The 25,326-nt window shown below is 48.2% G+C and overlaps 1 protein-coding gene across 5 annotated transcripts; it reads right to left on the minus strand.

Moving 5' to 3' along the window:
- Nucleotides 1–568: 568 nt before the first annotated feature.
- SSUH2 (ssu-2 homolog) lies at nucleotides 569–25,226 on the minus strand. 5 transcript variants are annotated; one of them, XM_074914494.1, is made up of 13 exons: nucleotides 25,138–25,226; nucleotides 24,960–25,002; nucleotides 16,469–16,576; nucleotides 15,762–15,843; nucleotides 13,527–13,656; nucleotides 10,176–10,236; nucleotides 9,417–9,541; nucleotides 8,665–8,727; nucleotides 7,703–7,788; nucleotides 6,094–6,186; nucleotides 4,981–5,086; nucleotides 2,983–3,090; nucleotides 569–989 (listed from the first exon to the last, which is right to left on the minus strand). In XM_074914494.1, exons 4-13 carry the CDS (start codon nucleotides 15,770–15,772, stop codon nucleotides 843–845), a joined length of 930 nt encoding a protein of 309 aa, XP_074770595.1. In that variant the 5' UTR covers nucleotides 15,773–15,843; nucleotides 16,469–16,576; nucleotides 24,960–25,002; nucleotides 25,138–25,226; the 3' UTR covers nucleotides 569–842. The 5 variants fall into 5 exon arrangements, with proteins under 5 accessions (XP_074770595.1, XP_074770592.1, XP_074770591.1 ...); XM_074914491.1 differs by lacking the exons at nucleotides 24,960–25,002; nucleotides 25,138–25,226 and adding an exon at nucleotides 20,992–21,251; XM_074914490.1 differs by lacking the exons at nucleotides 24,960–25,002; nucleotides 25,138–25,226 and having other exon boundaries at nucleotides 16,469–17,599.
- Between the last annotated feature and the right edge of the window lie 100 nt (nucleotides 25,227–25,326).

Consider the following 25,326-nt stretch of genomic DNA (forward strand, 5'->3'; position numbering starts at 1 on the left):
TCCTCAAGCTCTGCAATGCAAACCCAAGTGTTTGCAGTTAAATTAAATTAGCCTTAAACCCAAAGCGAGCCGAGGTTCCCCTGCAAGCTTTTCTGAGATAAATGTTGCAACACTGGTAATAAAAAAGAGGAGGACGTGGCAGAACTGCCTCCTGTGGGCACTTGAGCCAATGCCCCTTGTCTGGATGAGGCCCGGGCACGGGTGCTGCCCCAGGGGCAGAACTCATCTTCCCCCAGCCCACAGGCACAGGGGTGACCGCACGTCCTCCCCCCCCTGCAACATCCTGCTCTCCCCATCCCTGCAACCACCCAGGGCATTGCATGCAAGAGCCTTTTATTCTTTTTTTCTTAGACAATAATTTTTGTAACGGTGCAACCACTCCTCAGATGGCATTACTGGGTGTTTTAAAATGAAATCCTCTGAAGTTAGATTTGCTAATTGGATAGATTTTGAAATATATCATTATAGATTATGTAGTAACTCAGGAAAACTGACAAATAAAACAGGGAAAGGCAGACACCGGTCATAAACTGCATAGTTGTACTGAAAATGTCTCTGTCAATATGCATCACTTTAATGATACAGCACTGCAACAAGGCAGGAAAACATCCACGGCAGGAATCTTTACCCAAAGGCCAAGTCCTGCACCCAGCAGCAGCCTGGAGCTGGGCCTGGCTCTGAGATAAAAGCAGTTTGGAGGGAGGGGAGTAATGGTTTTCTTCTTCTTCTTTATTTTGTTTGCAGTCCTCTGTAAGCACAACCGGTGTGGTGGGAAAGGTCCCGGAACATCCCCAAGTCCCCACGATTGCTGCTGCAATTGTGCCTTTCTCCCATGCCAGCTCTCAGAGGATGGTGCAGCTGCAGCAGCACCTCTCAGGGTAGTCCAGCGCATACACCTTGTTTTCAAGCCCATAGATGTAGTAGAGGTAAGGCTTCCCTGAATACTGGTAGTGAACTTCTGTGATGGGGATCAGCTCAATTGTTTGACGCTGGGAAAGGAAAAGCTCAAATTAAATAAGCAGTTTAGAGCAGATGCTGTATCTTGCTTTAGACCAACACATGTAAGGAGGAAAAAAGCCTCAACTTTTAGCTACAAACTTTGCAGCTCCAAGATTGCTGCTGCTTTGTGAAGGGGAAAGGAAAACCCAGTGGACACCCATCACTACAGCCATCAGAAATTCCCCTAGTGCCGCTAGCATGGAGCTAACATGTTTTGGCCTTTGTGTACTAGACCACTTTTGTTGCATTTATGGTTATTTAAACTAATTCCTTAAATCCTTAAAGCCTTGTTTCCAGTCTTCAGTGCATTATCATATGCCCTGTCTCCTGCATGGTTGAGGTCTGTGTGTGACCGCGGTTCCTGGTCCACGCTCTGGGAACGGGGGGAGCTGTGGGAGTCTGGGTGTGTGGCAGGAACCACTGGTGCTGGTAGTAGATCACCACCTTTGTGGACACACGTCACCTCTGTCCCTTGGAAGCAGGAAGAGATGCTGGTGATGGGCCACACTGTGCTGTGTTACTGCGGCAGAAATTGCTGCAGATTTAACCCCTGCTGCGCTGCTCCCTTCCCTGTCTGAGGGGGAAGGAAGCTGCTTTCATCTCCTCTTATCTGGTGATTATTATTCATGGCTGAATTACAAGTGACAGGCTGGTGTCAGTGCTGCGGTGGCACCTTACCTCCTCCTGGAGGGACCCGCTTTGCTCCTTCCTTTTCTTTGCAGAAAGAGTTTAGCAATCCCCACCTTTCCCTAACACCAACCAAACCCAAGTTTTAGTGAATTTTAAGTCTGTGATCAGCCAGGACCCGGGCAAGCTCGAGCCCAGCGACATGCCCAGCCCCTTAGAGCTGCCCGGTGGGGTGAGAGAGGGAGGAGAGCCGTGCGTGCGGTGCCCTGCAGCTGGCCAGGTTTCCCGAGCAGCCAGTGCAGCCCCAGCGCCCACCCCAGCTCTCACATCTTGTTCTAGTCACACACAAAGTCTCTGTTTTAAATAAAGCTCTATGAGCTCAGCAAAGTCTGCCGGGCTCCAGCCCCTCTAACCCCAGTGGGTATTGACCTCCAACACACGGCCAACGTCATAAGAAACCACAATAGCGTCAGGCAAGCAAAGAAGAGACTCCCCCACCACCACCACCAGCTTTTTGCAAAAGATGCTGAATATTAAGTGGAGGAACCTCAGCCAACAACGAGCAGAGGGGATGAAAAATTCAATGGTGGGGAAAGCACCAGCAGAAGGCAGCTCGGACCAGCATAAATACCGTGTGGTGCCAGGGATTTGGCAGGGTGGGAGGTTTTCAGCACCTGCATTGCCATACAGCTAGCGCAGCCTTTGGCTGGAGTGCAGCAATCTAGTGAACAAACTGCCTTTGATGCTGAGAAGTGGAAATTATAGGCTGGAATTAAGTTGGAAGACAGAAATTTGCCAAAGAGCTGGTTTTGACAAACCACATGGAAAATCAAACCATCTCCCTTTAAGTTTATTTTGGTCTTTCAGTTTACTTGCATTTTTAATGTGAAACCTTCTCTTTCCTGTGGGTGAAAAGACAGTATGTTCTAGCTAAACTTTTGCATTTGCAATCACATTTATAATAGCAGCGACAGAGATTACAACACTCTAGCGAGAATCAGATAGAGTGGAATCCTAATGTTTATTCAAAATTAGCTTCCAAGATAAAAATAGTGGTAATAAATAATGTTTTCCAGGGCTTTGAAAAGGTAAAAGGAACAATAATAACCACAGTCTCCTCCATCTTTCAATACATGTCTGAAAAATTATTTCCCTGGTATTTCACTTGATAATTAAGATTTCGATAGTTAGAATTTCTTTTTCATTTGCTAAAAATCACCTCTAAATAAAAAAATAAAATCAGTTACTATTCTCAACTTATAGTCTCATCTTATAGTGTCTAACCAAGCTCACTAATCGGGCCTCATTAGCTGCCTGCTGGGCGCAGGGGTGGCTCCGCTCCGGGCTCCCCCTTACCTGCCGGAGGATGCGGGAGGACGTGGCCAGCGCTGCGCTGTGCTCTGTGATGGCTCGCTGTGAGGCCAGGGAGATCTCCGGATCAGGAAAGTCGATGATGGGGTATACCTGCAAGAAATAAACCCGACCACGCAAAAGAGAGACCCTATTTGTCTGGCACAAGAATATTCATTTCACCTGTTACCGGCACACGCAAGGAAAGACCTGGGCATAGAATGGAAATACACAAAATAAACAGTAAGCTCAAAGTTCCAGGCATGTCCATCCCACCCCAGCAAAATGTAGAAGTGTCCAAAGTAGGACTGTGCCTCTCTAGGCAGAGCTTAGTGCTGCCCGTGGAGCAGGACAGCATGGGGAGAGGCTGCTACTCCCAGCCATGTTTGGCTAAAAACTGGCACTGAGTGACTCTGACTCTGTGCCCCAACAGAATTCACTGTCACCTTCTCCAGCAGTGCGGCACTGTTACATTTGAAAGGGTTTTTTTAAGTATCTCTGTTTTCCCCCAGCATGTGGACAATTTGCAGAAGAAATATTGGACTTGGGGGCAAGGCAGAACCAGTCAGCTACTTCTTGCATAGCCAGGAGTGATACCTATTTATGTAAGAGGCCCACTGGTTGTAATGCTCATAGGACTCCAGAGATAAAGCATTTGTTGGAGAATGACTCAGATGCTAAAACATCATTCAAATCCCAAAAGGGTTCTGCAACACCAGATGCAAAGTCTTCACTACAGATGCGTGACACTGAATAATAGCTCTCTGGAGGAAAGCTGGTCCGTGCTTGGATGGTGCCTACCTCCCTGTCTTGGTACATGACCAAAGTTTCTACAGGTTACTGCAAAACAACTAATAAATAATAAAAAGGCACAGTTAAATCCTCACTCATTAGCATTCGCATTTAAAAAAAAAAAAAAAAAAATCAAGCTGAGAATGGAGCAGTACAGCAATGGTTGTAGGAGGGCACTGTGCTTCAGCCGTTCTCAGGCTGGTTTGCTCCAGACTTTTGCAGGTACACAGAGGCAGATTCCCTCTGGGAGCCCTGTACCACAGGAGCTGGAGGAGAAGAGATGTCCAGCACTGATGACCATCTTGCTGAAGGGTCCTGCAGCCACAGGTCTCCACGGCAGCCTGTCCAGCAGCCCTGGGCAGCAGCAGCACCTCTGCAGTGGGTCCTGGCTCCAAAGGTCCAGGATCAGTTCCTGTCTGCAGGATGAGCTCCCAGTGGCTCTGCAGGCAGGCGGGTTTGCTGGCAGATGGCAATGCCCTGCAGGTGCTCCAGCAAGGGGCAAGAGCCACCATCCCATGGCCTCTCCCGGCCAAGCCTGCAGCCAGCGGCACCGACGTGGTACAGGCAGCAGAAAATGTGCAAGGAACAGTATAAAAAGCCCTAGAGATGGATATGCTGCTGGATGTCTCCTGCTATTGCTGGGGAGCTGTGGAGAACAACTCTGGGGTGGAATTCTGCTAGTCTGGCAATAGCCACCAGAAGTAACCTGGGGTGGCTGAGGGCTGACTGCTGCTGCACAGGTTGGTTGCATTTTGTCAGACAGAAAACCCAACAACTCTTAGTTCCTCAGAGGAAGTTCAGGCTGCTCTGCAGCAGGGACAACGGCCCAAAGCCCCATTGTGTTGGCGTTGGTGCCACTCAGACTGCACAGGTCACCTGTGGGTCCCCCAAAGCATCTCTGTCCCAGCCGAGAGATTCCCGGCTCTGTGGGAAGGGGCAAAGTCATGTCCTCTGAGGGGTTGCTTACGGAAAAAGATCAAATTTTGCTGGATTTCATAATCCCATTACTCCCTATATTTCTCCTGACTGTAGAAATGGGAAAAGCTGTGCCCTGCAAATGGGGGACCACAGCTCTGCTTCAGGAGAGGGCAGTGGTTATTGCTATGTCCAGGCCACCACAGCAGAAGCACACAGCTGGAAGGCATTTCACATCCCCCCTCCTTTACAGCCACTCAGGGAGGGATTCCCTCCAGCCCCTAGAGTCACACTCACCACCACATTTTCATCTTTAAATATATTTGCTCCGCTGACTTTGCTGAGCAATTCTCCTGGGAAGTTCAGATGATGCTCAGAAACAAATTCAAAGACATTGTTCTTCCTGCAAGAGAGAGGGAAAACAACTGCACAACCTGAGCTGAGCTAGTTCCAGACTCTGTCTAAATGCCTGAGTAATGTTTGGGTGCTCCCTGCTTTCTGAGGACAATAGTCATGCCTGCCTAACCTTGTATGTGCAATAACCATGGATGGCTCTTGCGTAAATAATCCCGAAATCAGACCTTCACCGATTAACTCCCTGCTGCAGCAGAGGACTTCAATTCCCTTTCCAAAGCCACGGCTCCTTTTACAGTGAGCCATTTTGCTCTATTACCTGTAGGACAGGGGCACGGTTAGTGCCAAAGAATCTGAAGGTCTCATCTGACAGAGCTGTGCTTGTCTGGGGTAGCTCAGCCCTGGGGCCTCTGCACCCCCCAGAGTCCCACCGGCATGATGGACACACCTGGGGCAATTTCCAGTCTCTCAGGATGGATGGAGATGGTGTTTTGAAAAATGCAGGTCTTCACACAGGGTAATTGAAGGCATTTTGTACAAAAATGGGAAAGTGCTCAGGAAGCACCCAGCAGGGCAGGTAATGGCTTTTAGCTAAACCTCACAAGCTAAGATTTTTTTCCAGCCCCATCTGTTATCTCTGGCATTACAGCTCCCAAATGGGATGTGCCAGAGCAACACCAGAGCCAGCAGCCCTGGGCCATCACTAAAGCCCTGGGAAAAGGAGCTGGACCACAGCCCTGGGGGCTTCGAGGGGCTTTGAGTCCAGGATGCGCCAGCTCCATGTTTGCCCAGCTGCTCTGGCTCCATCTCTGACTTCTTGTGTGACTTTGGGCCATCCTTCACCTCTGAGAACCCACTGCAGCCTCCACCACGCCCTGTGGACAAGACTGCCATCATTGAGGGCTAAAGCTGCTCCTCTAAGCCCCTGTTTCTGCCTGAACAAAGGCAAGAAATACTCTCACAGCCTCCCCTTAGGGAGCCCAGCTGAGCTCCCAAGCCTTGCAGTAAAATAAGGAATAAAAGTAACAGCTCTGAACTTCTACCTGTGCTACTTACCAAGTTATCACCAGCTGCTTGAAATGTTGGAGCTTTTTCTCCCCCTGACAGGTCACACAGGTCTTGCTGCCCCGGCCAGAACAGGTATTGCACCTTTGGATGCAACAAAAAGGAATTTAAATAGGATTTTAAACACTGCCAGCTTTCAGAGGCCCGCGGACCTGGGCGTGATTTATTTCAGACTGTCTGTGTAGCTCAGCTGGGTCAGCAGCTACAGGAGTCAATGATAGCAGATGCACCGCACATACATCTTCCCCCAGTCTGTGACTCAAGGGATATAACGTATTTGCTGGAAAAAACAAATGACTAATGCCAGCCTCAAATCTATTTGTAAATGTGGAATTAGTCAAAGAATGTATTTGTACATCTAATTAAGGATAATCACAATTTCCCCACACAACGGTAGGAAGACGAGTGTCACTTTGAAGACACTGCTGCCTGTGCTTCTAACAGATGCAGGAGGCATATGCTTATGCATGGAGCATTTTGATTGCATCAATGCAACACAGATTAGCAGCAGTTAACAACTGATTCATTAAGGCTCTTCAAGCCATCATTAGTCCCAGTGGATTCATGCTTTAAAATGACTGCCATGATTATGCAAGATACCATCTCTGTTATTTTAAACTTAATGAAGCCACATAAACAAAACAGTTTTAGAATAGTGCTTGCTCTTTTTTTGTCACTTAAAGATCATTTTTAAGCCTGTTAAGTTTCATGTTTGGAAAAAACAGAGGGTTGTAATAATTGTCCAGACTGTGCTCTCTGTGAAACCTGCCAAAGCCCAACCAGGCGCTGCAGGAACACATGGAAGAGCCACTTGGAAGTTTGCTGCTGCCACCCCAAGCTGGTTCCTTGCAGCCCATCCCACCAGCCCTCTTTGACTGAGCCGAGCAGAGCCTGCCAGGACCTGAGACAGGAGCTTCAGCATTGACTTGGAGACACTCAAAGCCTCTTTGCTGCTACAGCTCCTGAAGGTCCAAGAAACTTTGCTTTCATTGGAAAACCCAAAGCTCTCTCCAGTTTCCCAGAGAAGCTGGGAAAGGAAACCGTCTTGTAACAGAAAGGTAAAAAAGTTGGAAGAAAGGCAGGCCAAAAATATATTCTTTTCCAAATGCTTAAGAGCTTCTCTCATGAGTCTGGGATATCAGCCTGGTTTCTGAATGCTGAGAGCAGGCCACACAGAATGAATAATAGATGTTAAAATGAAAGTTCATTTAAAAATCAGAGGGGGGAAAAGGCTATTTCTAACCATTATTCCTGGAGAATAAAGCTACTGCTGCACTGCTTTATCTGTTAGGTGTCTTCATGGTAGGAAATACCAAAAGCGCACAGGCATGTAGAGCTCTGTGCTGTAACTGCTGCCAGAAGCATGCAAGTGCAGTCATTTTGACTCAAACATACTGGACTAATGGCCTTTTTTCCCTACCAACTTCCCAGTCTTTTCCTCCTACTATTAGACCCTCAGCTGATAACCTCCACCAAGGCAGTGGGACTGGGGTAACTGGTTTCTCATAACCGTACCATTGTGTGAGCAAACATAGACTAAGGGAAGCAATTTGGCCCAAGCAGAGACACACCAAGTGACGTGCAGAGGAGCCCATCGTACCTTTTGCGACCTGTACCTGAGCAAAGCTGGCATCTCTTCTGCTGTTTTAGCCTCCGGCAGGACCCCTTGCATGTTACACACCTCGTCTGCAAATACACCGAAGAATTAAAACAGGTGGTGGCTGCTAGAATAAAAATGTCAGGTTTATAAACCAAAAGCTTTTATGCACATTATCAAAATAATTGCTAACTCAGGCTTGTAAAGAAAGCCATATGCCAGGTACGTACATTGTAAATTAAAAGTGTACAAAATAGCCCATAAATTGTGACCCTGGGTTAATTAGGTGTTCCAGTCAAACTCATCAGTGATGCAAACTAGACACACAATCTAGGTTGAAATGACTTTTTTCTTACACATGTGTTTTTTCCACTGTTATTTATTCTTGTCATTAGTAGTATACTTTAAGTATTCCTATTTAATCAGATTGACTTTAACTAAGCAGCAAATTTGCACAATGACAATACTCCTTTCAGCTGTCTGGAAATATCTGTGCAGAAGAACAAATAAAGATATGAGGGCAGATTTGTCACTGCACTCTGTCCCTGGGTTAAGCCTCCTCTCCCCTTCAGAAAACCCAAATGCAGAACAAATCATTTCTGAAAGGCAGCAAACACTTTGCTGCATTTCACACCTGAGATCTGACCTCTTTTCAACAGTGCAGAAGCAAATTCTCCTTTCCCTCTCCCCATGGTAACATGCAGGTATCGACTGAGGATGGGGTAAGACATCTTTTCTACCTGGGCAGGATTTTGACAACCCCTTCCAGCATTTTTGCAGGACCCAGGAAATTGGACTGAACACAAATGGGTTTGGGGGGAATAAACGACAACTCGCCCTCAGACTTCCAACCCTCATAATAAGTACAGCAATAAGATAACACATGTTGTAAATTTGCAAATGAACACCAAACTCAGAGGACTAGGGAAAGCAGGCTGCCTGGTGAAGGTTTCCCGGCTCCTTACCCGACCTGCCCCGTGGCACACCCCGCACTTGGACCGGCCATGACCATGGCATCTGTGACAGTCCTGAAATCAGAAGGTTATTCATGCACAGAGCTGCCCAGGGATTTCAGTTATCTCGTATTATGCACATGCACTCTTCCTGCATCTAAATTCAGTGATAAAATTCTGGTCCTAACGGGACAGAATCCAACACCATAAAATTGTGCTGTACAACCATTAAAGGAGTTATAAATAATAATTATTTAACAAAGGCCAATGTCTATGTAGTGCTGGCAAAAGAAAGTAATTTTTTTTCTTTATTCATCATTTCACTTAAAAAGTGAAATAAATTGACCAGCTATAGAGCTTGTCAAAAGCTAAATGGGAACTGTCATGCAAACAAATGTTCTGCTAACATTGAAAAAAAAAAAAATTAACAAAAGAGGAAAGATTATCTGGTGCTGTTTCTTGAAAAGGCTGCAGCAGGATTTGTCCTCAAACATCTAGAGGAAGAAAACACCGAGAAGAAGCAATCTCTGACTATTTTCCCTGGTGTTTAATGAGGAAAAACCCAAGAAAATGAGAACCAGTGAGGTGCCAGTCACTATCACTGGAGAGCTGGTCCTGGTGAAGGGACCCTGGGGGCTGTTCCCCCAGCCCCAAGGAGCCCATCGGCTGGGGAAGGGACACTGGGGGCTGCTCTCAGAGCCCTGAGGAGCCCATCGGCAGGGGAACAGTCTCCCATGAGCAGCCAACAGCGAGCGGGGACTCACCCTGACCAGCACCGAGTGGGGCACCCGGCAGCGCCTTGTCTGGCCCTGAAAGAGTGGGGGAGCCCCAACCTCCACGTCCCAGGGGTCCAGGGGGGTGTCCCCAGAGGGTCCAGCTGCTCCAGGCTCTGCAGGAGGGGAATGGCATCTTACTCACCTTGCTGGAGGTGGTGATTGAATGATGGCTTCACCCCCCATCCCCATGCGGGCATTGCACCAGGGACCAACCCTACATGATCTGTGCCACCCAGAGGTGCTGAGCATCCTCCTGCTGCCACAGCACAGCCCCTGTCTCCCCCCACAGCCTTCCCAGCAGACTCACCCAAACCAGTGAAAGCCCCTGGGATCAGCCATCAACCAAAAACCAGGGGCAGGAATCCTGTGCACTCCTCAGCAGGTTAGTAAAAAGTGGGCTCACAGGTGCTCATCGTAAATCTTGACAAGCTTTGAGTATACATTGCACTCGGTAGGAGGCAGGGAGCTAATTGCCTCTGCTCCCAGGGCATGCAACAAAGCCTCCCATAACATGAGGAAAGCAAACTAAGCTTGTGACAGAAAGCATTTTTCCCCAGCTTCACAGGTCCTGAAGAGTGCAAAAGGCTACAAGGGATGAGGTAAACCTAATGCACATTAAACCAGGCTCAAGTCATCTCCAGGAGCCCCACAAGCCCTGGACCGTGAGCACTGCCACAGACCCCAGCTCCAACGTGTGGGGCAGGTCCCACCAGAGCTATTCCATTGGGATTCAGGGCAGTCACTTACTGGTGAAGGGCTCGAACACCCACTCGCTTAACCTCGACTCACTGAACGTCTCCAGTCGATACTAGAAGAGAAAAATCACCCACTCACCACAAAGACAACTTGTACAAAGCAGGCATTTAAATTTGAACTGTGACTTGCTAATAATGGGTCTTGAGGGCATTCCCAGACTCTTCTGTCTCTGAGTACAACTTGCATAAGAAAAACTGGTTGGTATTTTCACAGCAGAAGTGCATTTTACCATTATTTGAAGAAAGCTGAGACTTATTTTCTAGGGAAGGCCCAGATAATGTTTGTGAGTAATCTGAATAATCTCAGAAGTGGAACAAACATTAGCATAAAGGACTATCTGCCCCACAGTGCCTACCAAAGGGCACTCCCAGCACCCTGCTCCTCAGTGCTCTTGCATCATCCCCTCCAAGAAGCCCCAGAAAAGGAAGCAGGGGTGGGCACTGCAGCACTCCCCTGAACAGCTGCCCAGGCCAGGCCTGCATCAAAGCCTGGCCCTGAACCCACCAGTTTGGTGTGTTGGGTACTCCCCCACAAGCAATGATTCCCCAGCTCAGGACTGACTTGAGAGCCAGCTGCTCACGGCAGCAAGCACCAAATCTGCAATAGTGATTTTCAGTTGCTGAGGAGAGGGGCTCCACAGAGGAGGATGGCAGTGGGAGACCCTCCTGAAAGTGGCAAAAAACCTGCAGCAAAACCACAAACCAATAAGGCAGAAGCCCAGGAAAGAGGGAGAGCCTCAAGCCGCTCCCCCTGAGCAGGGAGTGAGCTGGGAACGAGGGCAGCGGGGACCCAGAGTGGGCAGAGCCTGGAGTGACAACGCCCAACGGCCCCCACGTACAAGAGCAGCCCCAGGGAGTGCGAGCGACCAGGAGCGCGGCAACAGGGCGGGCAAACAGGGCGCGGTGGGTCAGAAGGGCGCGGGGCGGCAGTTTGCGCGGCAGTTCGTGCGGGCAGGGCGAGCGGACAGGGCACAGTCCCTCTCCTGGGTCTAGAGCACATCTGAACTAGTTGTCATCGTCCTCCCCGAGTAGACTGAGCTATGGTCTCCACTCGGGGCAAAACCACCACAGAAAGGACGTGGCAACCCAGAGGGAGCTGCCACACAAACACACAGCGGTCCAGGTCCCGGGCTGCAGGGAGTGCCTGAGCCTGTCAGTCCTGTCTGGGGGCAGCAGTGACAGCACCCGTGTGCGCTGGGGTCAGCTGGATGAGCTGCTCAGCCTGGCGGTGGAACTCAAAGAAGAGGTTGAAAGACTATTAGGGAGTGCGAAAGGGCAATTGATTGGTGGAGTAGCACCTTGGCATCCCTGAAGCAACAGGAGCAAATGGAGGCCCCAGAAGAGGCAGATGATCCCTCAGCCTCTTGCGACCAGGCAGAAGGAGGGGACCTAAGAGATGGGTGAGACTGAAAACAAGTCTCTGCTCAGGGAGGCAGGAAAATCCCCTCCCGACCTCCCTCACCTTCCATGGTGCCCCTTCACAACAGATACAGGGCCCTGGAACTTTTGAATGAAGTAGAGAAGGATGAAGAGAATGAGTCAAACAAGGAGGAAGATCAAGGTCCACCAAGGCCGGGTCGCTCTAGACTAGGTATTAAAACCAATTCTAAAAAGAACCCCAAAAGAGTCATTATAGTGGGTGACCCCATTCTGAAGGGTGTCGAAGGCCTAGTAAAGACCAGACCCGTGTCATAGGGAACTCTGCTGCCTCCCTGGGGCCCAAGGGAAGGACCTCACGGCTAAACTTCCCACTCTAGTGAGACCCAAGGACTACTACCCTCTCTTGGTTTTTCAGGCAGGTAGTGACGATATTACCAGGAGAAGTCTTAAATCAATGAAGAGAGATTTCATGGCCTTGAGGAAACTGGTTAAGGGGCCAGGGCCACAAATTGTGTTCTCCTCCATCCCTTCAGTTGCAGGGATGGATAAAGAAGATTACAGGAGAACCCAACAGATGAACTTGTGGCTCCAAGACTGGTGCTACCAGCAGAACTTTGGATTTTTCAATCATGGGTTAGTATACAGGACTCCAGAGGTTTTGGCATCAGATGGGATGCACCTGTCCCAGAGGGAGAAAAGGATCTTGGGGCAGGGCTCATTGAGAGAGCTTTAAACTAGATTTGAAGGGGGAAGGGGACAAAACTGGAACTCCCAGGCATAAGCCCCAGGGTAGATGACCAGAGTTTGTGGGCTGTTGTGCTAATGATGACCCTCACCCTGCCATCCCAGCGGAGGCAAGGGATGGAGACAAGCAGCACAACAAAGATGCAAGGGATATGGATGGATCAGTAACCGTGGTAACACCTGTGAAAGGTCAGGCCAGACTTAGGACCTTTAAATGAGAAAAGGTGCTGGGGACATCAGCCCATCCGAAGTGCCTGTATACCAATGCACACAGCATGGGTAACAAACAGGAGGAGCTTGAAGACATGATGCAGCACAAAAATCAGGATGTAGTGGCTATTACAGAATCATGGTGGGATGTCTCCCATGACTGGAGTGCGCCAACTGATGGCTACGAGCTCTTTAGGAGAGATAGACAAGGAATGAGAGGCAGGGGGGTGGCGCTGTATGCTAGGGACTGTTATGATTGCTTCAAGCACAAGTATAGTGAAGACAGGGTGGAGTGTATCTGTGTTAGAATCAGGGGGAAGGCCAACAGGGCAGATGTTGTAGTAGGAGTTTCCTACAGGCCACCCAACCAGGACAGAGAGGTGGATGAAATATTCTGTAGGCATTTAGCAGAAATCTCACAATTGCTTGCCCTTGTTCTTGTGGGAGACTTCAACTTCCCAGACATAGTGCTTAGGGATATGGTGTAGTTGGGAACTGTCAGTTTTAGGTTAATGGTTGGACCAGATGATCTTCAAGGTCTTTTCCGACCTTGATGATTCTGCGTGATTCTGTGTGACACTAGGGAATCAAAGCCCAGATGTTTTCTGTGAAATTAAACATTACCAGAATAGATTCATGGCTGGGGGAATATGTGGCATTACAGGTCACTCTATGCTTGTCTGAGCCCAAAATACCAAGCTGCAGGGGAGGTTCCTGTGGTTTACGTAAGGAAAGGGTTCTTTTGCCAAAGCTAGGTGGTCAGAGGAGGCTTCCAGAGGCTTTGCTGAGGTGTTGCTTTACTGTAGAGGAGGATGGACCTTTCAGCTGTAAAACCTTCAGTCAACTCTTAGGTAGACTCTTCCTGGAAAGCACTTGGCACTTGAAGTAGGATGAAAGCCATTTAATTTCATGAATGGATGGCTCTTTGTGACCCCGTGTCACTATGTAATTGGAATTATCCCAGGTGCTCAGAAGAGGTACCCAAGACACCCGGTCTGGAGGTACTCACTCGGTATGTGCCCAGCGGGCGCAGACGCCGGATGGCCAGCTCACCCACAGCTCTGCTCCCGTAGCAGCATCGCGAGGCCACGAAGCGCAGGAGGGCTTGCCTGGCCACCGCCTCTGTCATCGGGGGCACACTGGGAGGCAACGGAAACAAAACAGGTTTATACTCTTAATTTCTCCTAGAGAATTAGATAGAAATATTCAGTGTATTTAACCTAATGCAAAAAAAGTGAAGTAGAGCCCATTTGGGTGCACCCACTTTCTTACACAATCACAGCTGGCATCTTCTTTATTACAAGAGAAAAAGAGATCTGCATTCTAAAAAATATCTTCTTGTAGTATCAGCAAGGTCAGTATTAAAGAGTGGTCTGAAATAAATACATCTGTGTGTAAACCCTCGCCTTCAGTGGGCTGGGTAAAGTTGAGCCAGTTCAAAACATTGCTGTGTCTTTGCAAGCTGCTAATCAACATCTTCCCTGTCAGCTTACAGGATTAGAAATGGCATTCTTTATTTTTCCAGACCTTTATTTTTCCAGTCCTGTTACTCTGAGCTGTTTTCTATTTTCTGTTAATAGAAACAGCAGCAGAAAGACTAACTTGTGCATGAAGCACATCCTGTGCCTCCCTTGGCACCCTGCAGCAGCTCTGCCCAAGTGCGGCCAGGGTGGCAGGTCCCTGGAGTTGTCATGGGCAGTGTGGGGCACTCCTACCTCCTCTGCCAACGGGGATAGAGTAACATTATAGAAAAGAAAAAAAAAAAAGCCTAAAAATTAAGCCTCTGTTTTTCAGAGGTGATTCCTCAAAAATCCTCATCAGTTGTCTTTGTAAGAGAGAAAAATCTAAGTGACTGCCCCAAACTGAGACAGGTCCCTCTGTCCTCACCGTGACACCTGACTGTCCATTATGTGTTTTTTCATCTCTCTGATTTAACACCTTTGAAAAGCATATTAAAACACCGTGAAATAAGTGGTAACAGAGAAGATAATGTCAGTGTTTTCTCTGGGGGAATATTCAGCCATGAATCCTTTCCTCAGAGCCAATCCTCAGTGCCCAGCTGTGCTGTTTTGTTACAACCCCAGACCATATTCACAAGAACCCTTCCTGTAAGCGGGGTGACAGCTGAGGTGAAGAAACCCCCTTCAGTAAGATCAAGCACTGATCTCACAGCTCCCACAGCTATTTCGGCTGGCAGAGATGGCAGCACGGGGAGGAAGGCAATTTGGCCAGGCCCCCCCGGTGCTGCCCCGGTTCCACCACCCACCCACAGCACCGGCACAGCTGGCTGGGGACTCAGCTCTTGTTCCTGAGCCCACTGCCATCCAAAGGAAATTTAGCACTAGTATCCTTGAATCTTCACATTCCCTTTTTCTTTTTTTTGACCCGATGTTTGCTTCTCTAACAAGTGTTCACCAGGCATTGATCAAATTCATATTTATTTTAGTTTAATTAGTCACTTTCCTGTCCTTGCAGGACTGTGTTCATGATATGCTCAGGCAGATCACTGTCTTGCAGTCATCTTTTCCCCTCTCATTAAGGCTGAGAATCATAATACCACAAGCTATCCATTCTGAACCCATGTGTAAATGAAGAAAACAAGCAGGAGCAGACTCCTGCCACCCTATACTACTTTGGATCAAATGTTGCTTTTTGAGCTGTGCTGCTTCTTTTCTTTTTCTCTATGTGTAAAGGAAGAAGGTGTTTGTTTGGGTTTGTGTTTTCTTTTTAAATTCAAGATGAAAACCAAGAGAGAAACAAAGACAATAAGCAATACATAAAAGACAGAATAACCTGATCTCTGAGAGAAGGACTAGCACAAAACCCATGTGATACTTATATTCCAAAGAAAGCCTCAGGAGTTTGGGCCCTGCCACCAAGGAGCTGCTCTGGTCATGCCCAGACAGAGGATATTTTACCCACCCTGCAGCTGGGGATGCTGAGCGGGGGGGAAGGCAGCCGTGCTCCTGTAAATTCAGTTTTTACCCCTGCCTAAGGCTCTCCCACACACAAGTCAGTGCTGGTGCTTCTCTGCACCGCTGGATCTGTAAAACACCTTCACCCCACCACCAATGCCTGTGGTGGAATCAGCCTTTTGGCTCTCTCTGCCGTTCTGGGACCCCAGCCAGCATGGGGGGCCTGCTGGAGGGCTCCCCCCCCACCCCCCACTCTCCTGCCCGGGCTGCACTGAGCTGCTTTTCAATGGAAAAGTGCATAAATCACTTTGCCCCCCAAAGCTGCTTACCTGTGCCGCATGAAGGGGGACCTGCTCCTCTGCTCCACAGACTCACCCACCAGGGCCAGAGGTGGTGACAGGATCTTTGGTCCTATGGGAAAGGGCAGCTAAGGATTTCACACCCAATTTAAACCCAAAACAGATTTTGCTCAGGAAAAAATGACTGCAGGAAGATTCAGCTGTAGTGGCTAATGCCGCTCTTGGATGAGCAGTTTGCTTCACACCAAACACCCCACACACCCCAGACAGAAGTTGCTGCCAGTCCAGCTCATCCCAGTGGTGTTCCAGCAAAGCACTGGGAGGGCTCCCAGGTGAGTCAGGCAGCTGTGCCCATGCCTGTGCCCCCAGCGCTGACCCCCCTGCTATGCTCAGGGCAGGGCTGTGGTCCCAGCTCCCCACTCAGCAGAGGTCTTGATGACTTTCCAAGTAGAGAGAAGCACAGACAGATGTCAAAGCCAATTGCTTTCCAAAACATATCTGTCTGCAAGAGAAGCAGGCCAGGAGCAGCAGCTCAGGAGGTACAAAGCAGCCTGAGAGCTGGCCAGGCACATGCCCATTGCAGTAGCCATAGCATACAAGGCTCACAGGACTGTCCACCTTGGCTGGCACCTCCTCAGGTCAGGCAGCTGCTGTTGTTTCCTTACGGCCAGAAGAGTAAAGTTACAGGAGAGCAAACTGTCCGAAAGACAAGAGGTCGGTGCCATGCACATACATACCTCTGTGCTGGATGATCCACTCGTTGTCATCCGGGCGCCCCGGGGGTGCAGAGGGTGTCAGGGGATGTCCCAAATTCGGGTCCGGGTCCAGGTCCGGGTCCAGGTCACCTATAGCGCACAGACATGCCAGTGAGTGAGGAAGCCTCGAGATCGGACAGTGCATGTAGAGACCAAACAGATGTCACAGGCCAACACACCGTCCAAGTATTTGCTGTCCTTTCCTACCGTCTTGCTTTCCCGAGCTCATTCCCGTGCTGAGGTGGAACAACACTGACACCCTGTGTAGGTGACAAAGCCTTGCAGATCCTCAGCTCCCTCCATGGCCCGGCAGAGTGGGGACCTGGGCGTTACAAGCCCTGGAGGTCAGGAGCCCGGCTACTGGGGAAACCGGCCCATCACCCCGTGGCATCGGGGAGCGTGGTCACCGGCCAGGATGGACACCCAGGCCAGGCTGGGTTAAGCACACAGATGGAAGAAAGGCCCCAGGGGCTTTCCAAAGACCCAGAAACCTTGTCTGAAGAGCTCACAACTGCACACACATTTACATCTCTGATGGGACATGAACATAGAGGTGAAGGTCAGCACCTCTCGCTGCCTTTCAAACATCTGTCCTCAGTTTGACCAGCAATGACTCTGCTCTTTATGCAACTGCCTTTTTCTAAAAGTTTCCAATTTATTTTAATTCACCTTGTGGGACACTGGCTTTTTTTTTCCTTAGGCACCACTCTAAAAATAACCACTGGTAGCAACTGGTGCCTAACACAGAAACAATGCTTTTTATTAAGTCTTTTATCCAGTGACCTTTCATATCACACCAACTGATTACGAAAATTCAGTCTGTGCAAGAAAAGAGCGTGTGGAGGAGCCAGGAAATGCCAGCTTGGCAACAGCACACAGTCTGACCAGCACAGAGGGAGGCTGAGGGTGGTCATCCATCAACTTGATTTACTAGCCTTTTCTTCTGAGAGCATGCTCCTTTCTTCCAGGAAGCTAAATTAAACTCTCTGCTATTTCTTCCTATGAAAATAAGAAACTACACGCTCCGTTTGAAATGTCACATCCCTTGTGCAGGAGAAGACAAGGCTGCCCTTGAGCTGAAGGAGCACAGGTTTCCAAGTAATGGTGAGCGCTACGGAGAACTTCCTTGGGAAAAATAAATCAGTAAGATGCCTTCAACGTGATTATCTCAGTCATGTCTAGACCAAACAGAAACATCTTCCTCAAGTGCTGGGTGAAGTATCTCAAACAGTTTTGGATTCACTGGCCAGTTAGTTGGCAGACCATGCAAGTCTACTGGGGCTTCAGTCATGATAAAGCTCCAGCTTCCTCTTCCATGCCCCAGGGTGGGAAACCACACCCAAGAGGTGCTTTTCCTTCCCTCTGTGTTGGTGTGGCACTGCTGGTTGTTGGGTTTGATGTCTGTCTGCAGTTGTGTACTCATAAGGAAAAGGACACACACCTATGACTGTAAACGTGAAATTCCTCATTCAGAAAATGAAGCATTTACAAACCATTAAGGACTGCAAGGACTTTGCACACCTTCAACAAGGGCTCCCTGTCTGCAGTTCACCAAGGCCTGCGCAGCCCCAGGTGAGCGCTGTGCTCGGCATGCATCAGGGAAAAAGGGCAGGGGGAGGATGAGAGCCTTCCCTTAGTGTGCTCCAGAGAAATATTCCAGGAGCATGAACTCCTTATGTTACCTCTTATATCACAAGAAATCCTTGATTTTCATTCCAAAATACAATGGATTTCTGTACACATTACCAAGAGAACCTAATGCCTATTCTTAATGTGTAAATGTTAAACAAAAACCCATTTAAAACAAAAGATGGAGATAAGAGTATAAGTACCAAATTCCAGTCCAATGGAAATGGTTTAAATGACCAGGTTAAAAATATTGTGAACTGGGAGTAAATAAATCAACTGCATGGTTGTTGCTACGGTGATGTTGGAAATCACAATAGTCTATAAACATGAACACATAGCCCCATTTTAAAACAATGATAAATCTGAGATAGGCTTTGACAAAGCCAGGAAATTCAGAGCTTAGGATGTTACTCATCCCATATTTCAGGGATCCAGCTCTAGACACACCAAAATAACCAACAAAACTCCAAGGCAGAGAAGTGAGCTCCAGCCTCGGGCTCAAAGCTCAGTTTTTCAGACCTGTGCACAACGCACATCACCACATCCCCCCAAAGCCTAGCGTGCTTCAAGGTCCTGGGTACTGCGCACACTGCCTGCGTGGCTCTGGCTGGCATCGAAATGTGATTCCACCTTTGGCTGAAAATCAGGTTATCAGAGGTTTGGCCTTTTCATAAGCAAATAGGGCCATGCTGGATAGTTGTTAAAATATGGCCAAAACTTTCTGGGCAATTCTGTGCACTGCCATGTCCTGCCCTTCCTGCCCAAGGACACCAACAGTTCAAGTATCTTCCACAGATGATCCCTGTCCTCTAATGACCCCAGGACATTGCCCTCTCTCTCTGCTTCTCTGAGAGATCAAGCACAATGAGGGTGAGAGGCCACAAGCCAAGTAAAGACCTACCTGGGTGGAAACCTCTGTTCACACTCTTGAGGTGCCCAAGATCCACAGGGTACATCTGCACTGAACATTTATGTTCCTCAGGTGTCTGAATTTAGGCATTATGAACATGCTTAAAACAGTCAGACATGATGCACTCAGACCCTATATCTCAACTGGAAGATCCCTTGTGTCTCACCCAAGGGTGCTGTCTGCTAAGCACTCACTTGTGACTATCAGAAATAGCATGGCCAGCAGGGACAGGGAAGGCATCTTACCCCTGTACTCGGCACTGGTGAGGCTGCACCTCAATTACCGGGTTCAGTTTTGGGCCCCTCACTACAAAAAGGACATTGAATGACACGAGTGTGTCCAGAGAAGGGCAACGGAGCTGGTGCAGGGTCTGGAGCACAGGTCGTAGGAGGAATGCTGAGGGAACTGGGGGTGTTTAGTCTGGAGAAGAGGAGGCTGAGGGGAGACCTCATCACCCTCTACAGTTACCTGAAAGGAGGGTGCAGAGAGATGGGGATGAGTCACTTTAACCAAGTAATAAGCTATAGGACAAGAGGGAATGGCCTCAAGCTGCACCTGGGAAGGTTTAGACTGGATATTAGGAAGCATTTCTTTCCAGAAGTGGTTGTTGGGCGTTGGAATGGGCTGCCCAGGGCAGTGGTTGAGTCCCCATCCCTGGAGGTGTTTAAGAGTCGCATTGACATAGCGCTGAGGGATCTGGTGTAGTTGGGAACTGTCAGCGTGAGGTTAATAGTTGGACTGGATGATCTTCAAGGTCTTTTCCAACCTAGGTGATTCTGTGATTCTGTCAAGGTTCAGCATGTGGAGCATGGCAGAGGGCAGCCAAAGGAGGGGATATTGGCACGAATGCACCTCTGTACAGGAACCGGGGTGGGGTTCCTCCTGCCAGAAAAGTAACTGTATTTTATCATTTGGGGAAATCCCTCTGCAGAGAAGTACAAGTACTGGGCAGGTGTAAACCAAGGCCAGTCACTGCTTTCCCTGCACACCCCTCCAGGCAGCCTGTGGGGACAGAAATACTGCAGCTGGGAAGCAGCACCTGAGCACAAGCCCATGGATGTCAGCAGGAAGACCCCCATTTGCAGTGCATTTAGGATTGGAACCCATAGCCAAAAGTTTGGGAGATTCTTAATCTCTGGCAAACCCTGGCAGTTAACCTGCAGTTCTTGTCCCCATCAGTCACTTTCCAGACTGCTTCATACTCAGGCTGGTCAGGCTGGGTGTCAGACCTCCACACAGCACCTCCTGCACCACAAACTTCTCTTTTTTTTTCCCATCTGATTAAACAGAAACTTCCTGTAACATCATTATTTCTTCCTAAGCTAATCAAAGCTTTACTCAACCATAAATTAAAGAACCTCAGAACTCAATTACTTTTCAGTAACATCAGTGACAGCAATATTTCACTGGGGGCCCACATAATTAGAGTTTCTTCAGGCACCATATTAACATCTAATGAAAAAGATATAGTCAAGGGCATAAGATCAAAGCTCCATCATGACAGATATTTTGATTAAGCAGCATTTTGTTAAAAGATAACAAACTCCAGTTTAATCTCTAACCCATGTCAGGCAGTTTATAGTGTACTCCAAGAATCCCGCCTTAAAGACAAAAGTAGGCAGTGTCCCAGAAGCAGAGACTCAGAGGATAAGTTCACACCTCTAAGGATTAAGCCCCTGTCCCACTGGAATCAGTAGGCTTTGCATTGTGCCTAAAGGTGTAACAACTCCTTTAGGTCACACACACGGCACAGCCAATGTGCCAACCCTTTACTCTCCTTCCACAAACACTGACTGGACAAGAGCACACATTTGGTGGAAGATATTTCAGTTCTGGAAACAGTTATTTTTAACATATTACTTGAAAAAACTTGTGAATATCTTAATCAAGAAGTACAACTGCATAAAAATAGAAGAGAAACCTGTCAGCATGGCATGCAATGTATTTTTTTTTTAGTTTTACTTACTGTCTACTTTCATTTCTTGTTCCATTTTCAAAGGCTAGCAGCAGAGATGATCCTGTCCCAGCAATCTCCTCTAGAATACATTGTTTTCTGCAAATTCTGTGCTCACAGCAACGAAACCCAGCCCCCGTGAGCCACTCCCCTCAGCCAAACAATGCAAATGTTGGGAATTAATGAATTGATGTCAAAGCTGGATGAAGCAGAAGTTTGCCAGGAAGGAAGTGCCAGACAGCCCATGCACACCATGCTGGCTTCCCAAAGGGAAAGACTGCACATGGGACCAAATTACAGACAGAGAGGCATAAAGAGACTAGAAGACCTTTCAGACCTCTTCACGATATGGTTGAAACCCAGTTGTATGAGGCACAAGATGTATTCACTACAGGCTCAACTCAAAGCACCCTTCCTTCTGCAGAGAGGGAGCTGCCTGCATGCAGGCAGGTGCCTCTGGGGCATCACAGGAATATTCCATGTATTCCAAGTTCTTGGTGTTAGCTTTTTTCTAGAATCTAGTATCAATACTAAATACCTGCTAACTTCAGTGCAGATGCTAGAGAAAACATCATCAATGCTTCATCCAGTGCCTTTTTCTTGTCAGACTGTGTGCGAGCCCGGTACATTACCGAAGCCAAGTCCCTGTGGAACACGATAGCTATGCAATGAGCTAATGACTGCAAGGTCACTGAGTTATCCTCAGCTTTCTACCTTCCTCTCGGGTATCTCATGGCTGTGCTTTCTCCACTTGGTCTTCCTAAGCCTATTGTCAGCCCTTGAGAACAGGGAGGGAGCAGCGTGATGCTATTAAGCTTATAAGCTGGTGACTATGGCCTCCGAAACCAGCTAACAAGAGGCTTTGGCCAGTTATGATTTATGATCATAAATATGAAAAGACCCTGTTTTTAAGAGCTGTCCCTACTCAACAGACCTTAGGAGCCTCTCGTAGTCATTCTTGTAGTCAAAAGGCTGCTATCCGCCTGAATACTCAGAAGAGAAGGTTTGCACACCAATACACTGGGCTGCCACACAAATATTTGTGAGAGTGTAAGTGGTTTCCACATTTTTTTGTCAAAAGGACCAACTTCTGACCCAACATCATGGTCTGCAAAAGCCTGAGCTTTCACTCTGAAGTATTTCCGTGCATGGGCTCTAACAGCAGAAGAAGGGTTTGCTTCTCTGCAGAGATTTGTCCACCCCTATTGTTGCCTAAATAACTCAGTTAATGCTGCAGGAGTGTGACTGTGTTGGTAGCGGCACATTGGGGTCCAGCCATCTGGAGAGGGGTGTTCTTTGAGTCCAGTATTTAGCTCCAAATGTAGATGCAGCTGTTGATCCATCACAGCAGCAGCTGGAGGAGCTGCCATCCCTTTGGATCCTTTCAAATTAAATTGTGCAGCTATTGATAATAACCTTTCTCTTTTTAGTTTTCTTTAAAGCTTAAATCAATAGCTTAAGCATCCTAAAAATGTTCAAGGCTCCAACTACACCATGCTACTTGCAAGGTTTGAACCTTGTTGTATCTACTGGGGCTTCAGAGCTTGCCAGGTGAGCCCACAGAGGCCATCAGCAAAGTCTTACAGTGAGGCAGGTCCAGCCCTGGCAGCCCCTGAGCTGGCAGGGGCAGCAGAAGGGGCAGGGCCTGGCCGTGGTTATTAACGCCAGATTATCCTTTTCCCATCCAAGCCCAAACCTGTCTCAGTAACTGCCTAATTGGATTTCATGTTAATAAAGCCCATTAGCCACATGTGTCCAGAGGGCTTCTGCTCTTTGTCGCCGTGTCTGTGCGGTAGGGCAGGCAGTGTTAATCATGTTAGCAGGGTGCTGCTGCAGCCCAGAGCTGGAGCCAGTTTCTTAAAAATACAAAGAAAAGTGATAAGGGGCAGGCAGGGAAGACCTGCCCTTCAGAGTAGCTCTGGAGAGCCGCACAAATCCTCCTCCTCCACAGCACCAGGGCTACCAGGGCAGCTCACCAGGGGATCTCACCACCGCAGTCTTCCGAAGGGCAGCTGGGCTGTGACATGACCCTCAAGCCCTGAGCGTTGAAGCCTTTTCTAACAACAGGCAGGCAAGATTTGCTTTTCCATTCATGGTGGCATGCTGCAAATTTGGACAGAGGAGACTGGCAGCTTCGTTTGGGGATATAATTAATGTAGCTAGGACTGTCAACACCACAAATGCAAGCTGGTTTTAATTATGTTCAGACAGTTTATGCAAGATCAGCCTCCAACACAGTTATGTTCAGCAGTGTGAATGACGCCAGAGAACAGAAATTTATCATTCAGCTTAAGAGGGCTGTGGGTGGGTGAGTCAGGGTGCCGGTGTGCCTGTTCCTGGGGTACTGTACTGGGTACTCACCCCATTGTGCCCCGGCAGAGCTTCTCTGCATGGCTCTCACAGGGGGCACAAGATGAACACCAGGACAGAAAGAAAAATTAATTCCCTTTAGCAAGGCAGAGTGCAGAGCTTCTCTGGTACAGACGTTTCTGTCATCTTCCCTGAGCCATCCAGCACCACTGAGCTCCACTGTCTCCCAAGAGCTTGACATCCCAGCATGAACTTACACACAGCCCCAGCGTACAGCGTATACCATTGCATACTGTCTGCCTGACAGCTACAGCCATACACGATGCCATCCTGATGTTGTCAAACACCAGGACATTTGACAAGCATCTTTACAATTCCGTGCTGACTGCCTAGCTATAAAGCATTATTTAGGAATGTGCTAGGTGCTTACTGTGGTGTTCATGCTTTGCTGGAGAGACACTTTGGGAAGCGCTTTTCTATTTTTGATTATTGTGTCAGAGACTCTGAAATCTGTCAACAGTAGAATTATTCTGTGTAGTTTTTAAAAGAGCTCAAAAACATAACTGTTTGGGAGTGTTCACACCCTTAAATGCATGTGAATAGCGTGATACAAAGGAAAACAAAGCTGTACCAAAGGGCCTGTTGGATCATGATAACATTGTTACAGAATTGTCCCTTTTCACTGGAAAAAAAACAACCTAAAAAATAAACCAAACAAACAAAAAACAAAAGAGCAAAGGAAAATCTTGATTCTGTGGAGTAGGATAATGCTTAACAGCATTAAACATGGGGATGTGGGGATTATCATATGCAATTAGAAGTGTGATGTGGCTGTAGTTATCTACGAGCAAGCTGTTGTCCTGCCCAGCACTCATAACCAAGGATCAGAGCAGAGGGTATGTGCCAGTGCCATTTCTGAAAAGCAGGCAAACATCTCTTACAGAAGGTCACAGTAAATTTTAGATGAGTTGTTAAAGCTTGGAGAGACCCAGCGGCCTAGGAAGGAAGCGGCAGTTCTGGACTAAGGCTACAAGCAAACCAACAGACACATGTTAGCACTGCCGCCAGCACACAGGACTTTGATCAAGAAAATTCAGCAGCAGAAATAGCTAGTGTCCTGCGTGGTCTCTCGGAAATCTGTCCCTAACTACTAATGAAATCTCAAACCCTCCCTGAAAAAAGAGTGGAGTTGTGCTTTTGCCTAATGGAAAGTGTGAGCGATGTGGGAAGAAAAGGGATGGCACCAGAGCTGGGCCAGGGATGATGACAATATCTTCTCCACTTGAGAAGGGGAATGCGGAGCTGTGAGCGCTGCTGTTCTGTGCTCGGGAGACCAAACGTACAGACCCTCAGTGGGGACAAGCACACAAAGCCTCCTCAGCCCTTGTGTGCCAGAAATCCCATTTAATTAGTTTCCAAAGGGGCTGCCTTTGACCTGAGCAGCTCGGGGCTGGGCTGAGTGGACTATGGCCACCCATCACCGCTCAGCACTGCAGCGTGGCTTGGGTTTGTGTCTCAGAGGACAGCAGCAGAACTGATGCTTCCTGAGCCACAAACTGAATTAAGCCCATTTTAAGCAGAAAGCCCAACAAAAAGCTCATGGGTGGGTGGAAAGGGGCATTCAGCCCCAAGGAAAGCCCAAAGAGGTTCTTCTCAAGCAGTCTCAGCACCTGGCAACAGCAGGAGGTCTGTCTGACAGTTTGCACCCAAGTCCTACAAAGAGAAAAAACACAACACTATGGTTTCAGAAATCCTTCTTTTTCATCTCAAAGTGGGAACAGTTCTGGGCATTTTACTGCATCAGACCCAAAGGGATGAAAGACCCTGCTCTTGCTGTGCAAGACGTACATCATCTTGTGCTGTCCTCAGGATGCTCAGCTCCCCCACTTGCTTTTGGGGTGGTTTCTCACAAGACGAAGCAGGCAGGTCCCCGTAAACATCTGCAAGTGAATGTGCTTGGAAATTATAGGGCACAATCTTCTGCTTCCTCATATCCCACAAAAATATAGGATGACGCCAATAGTCCCATCAGTTCAG

Source organism: Athene noctua, chromosome 10 (genome assembly GCF_965140245.1).
Source record: "Athene noctua chromosome 10, bAthNoc1.hap1.1, whole genome shotgun sequence".
Taxonomy (NCBI): Eukaryota; Metazoa; Chordata; class Aves; order Strigiformes; family Strigidae; genus Athene; species Athene noctua.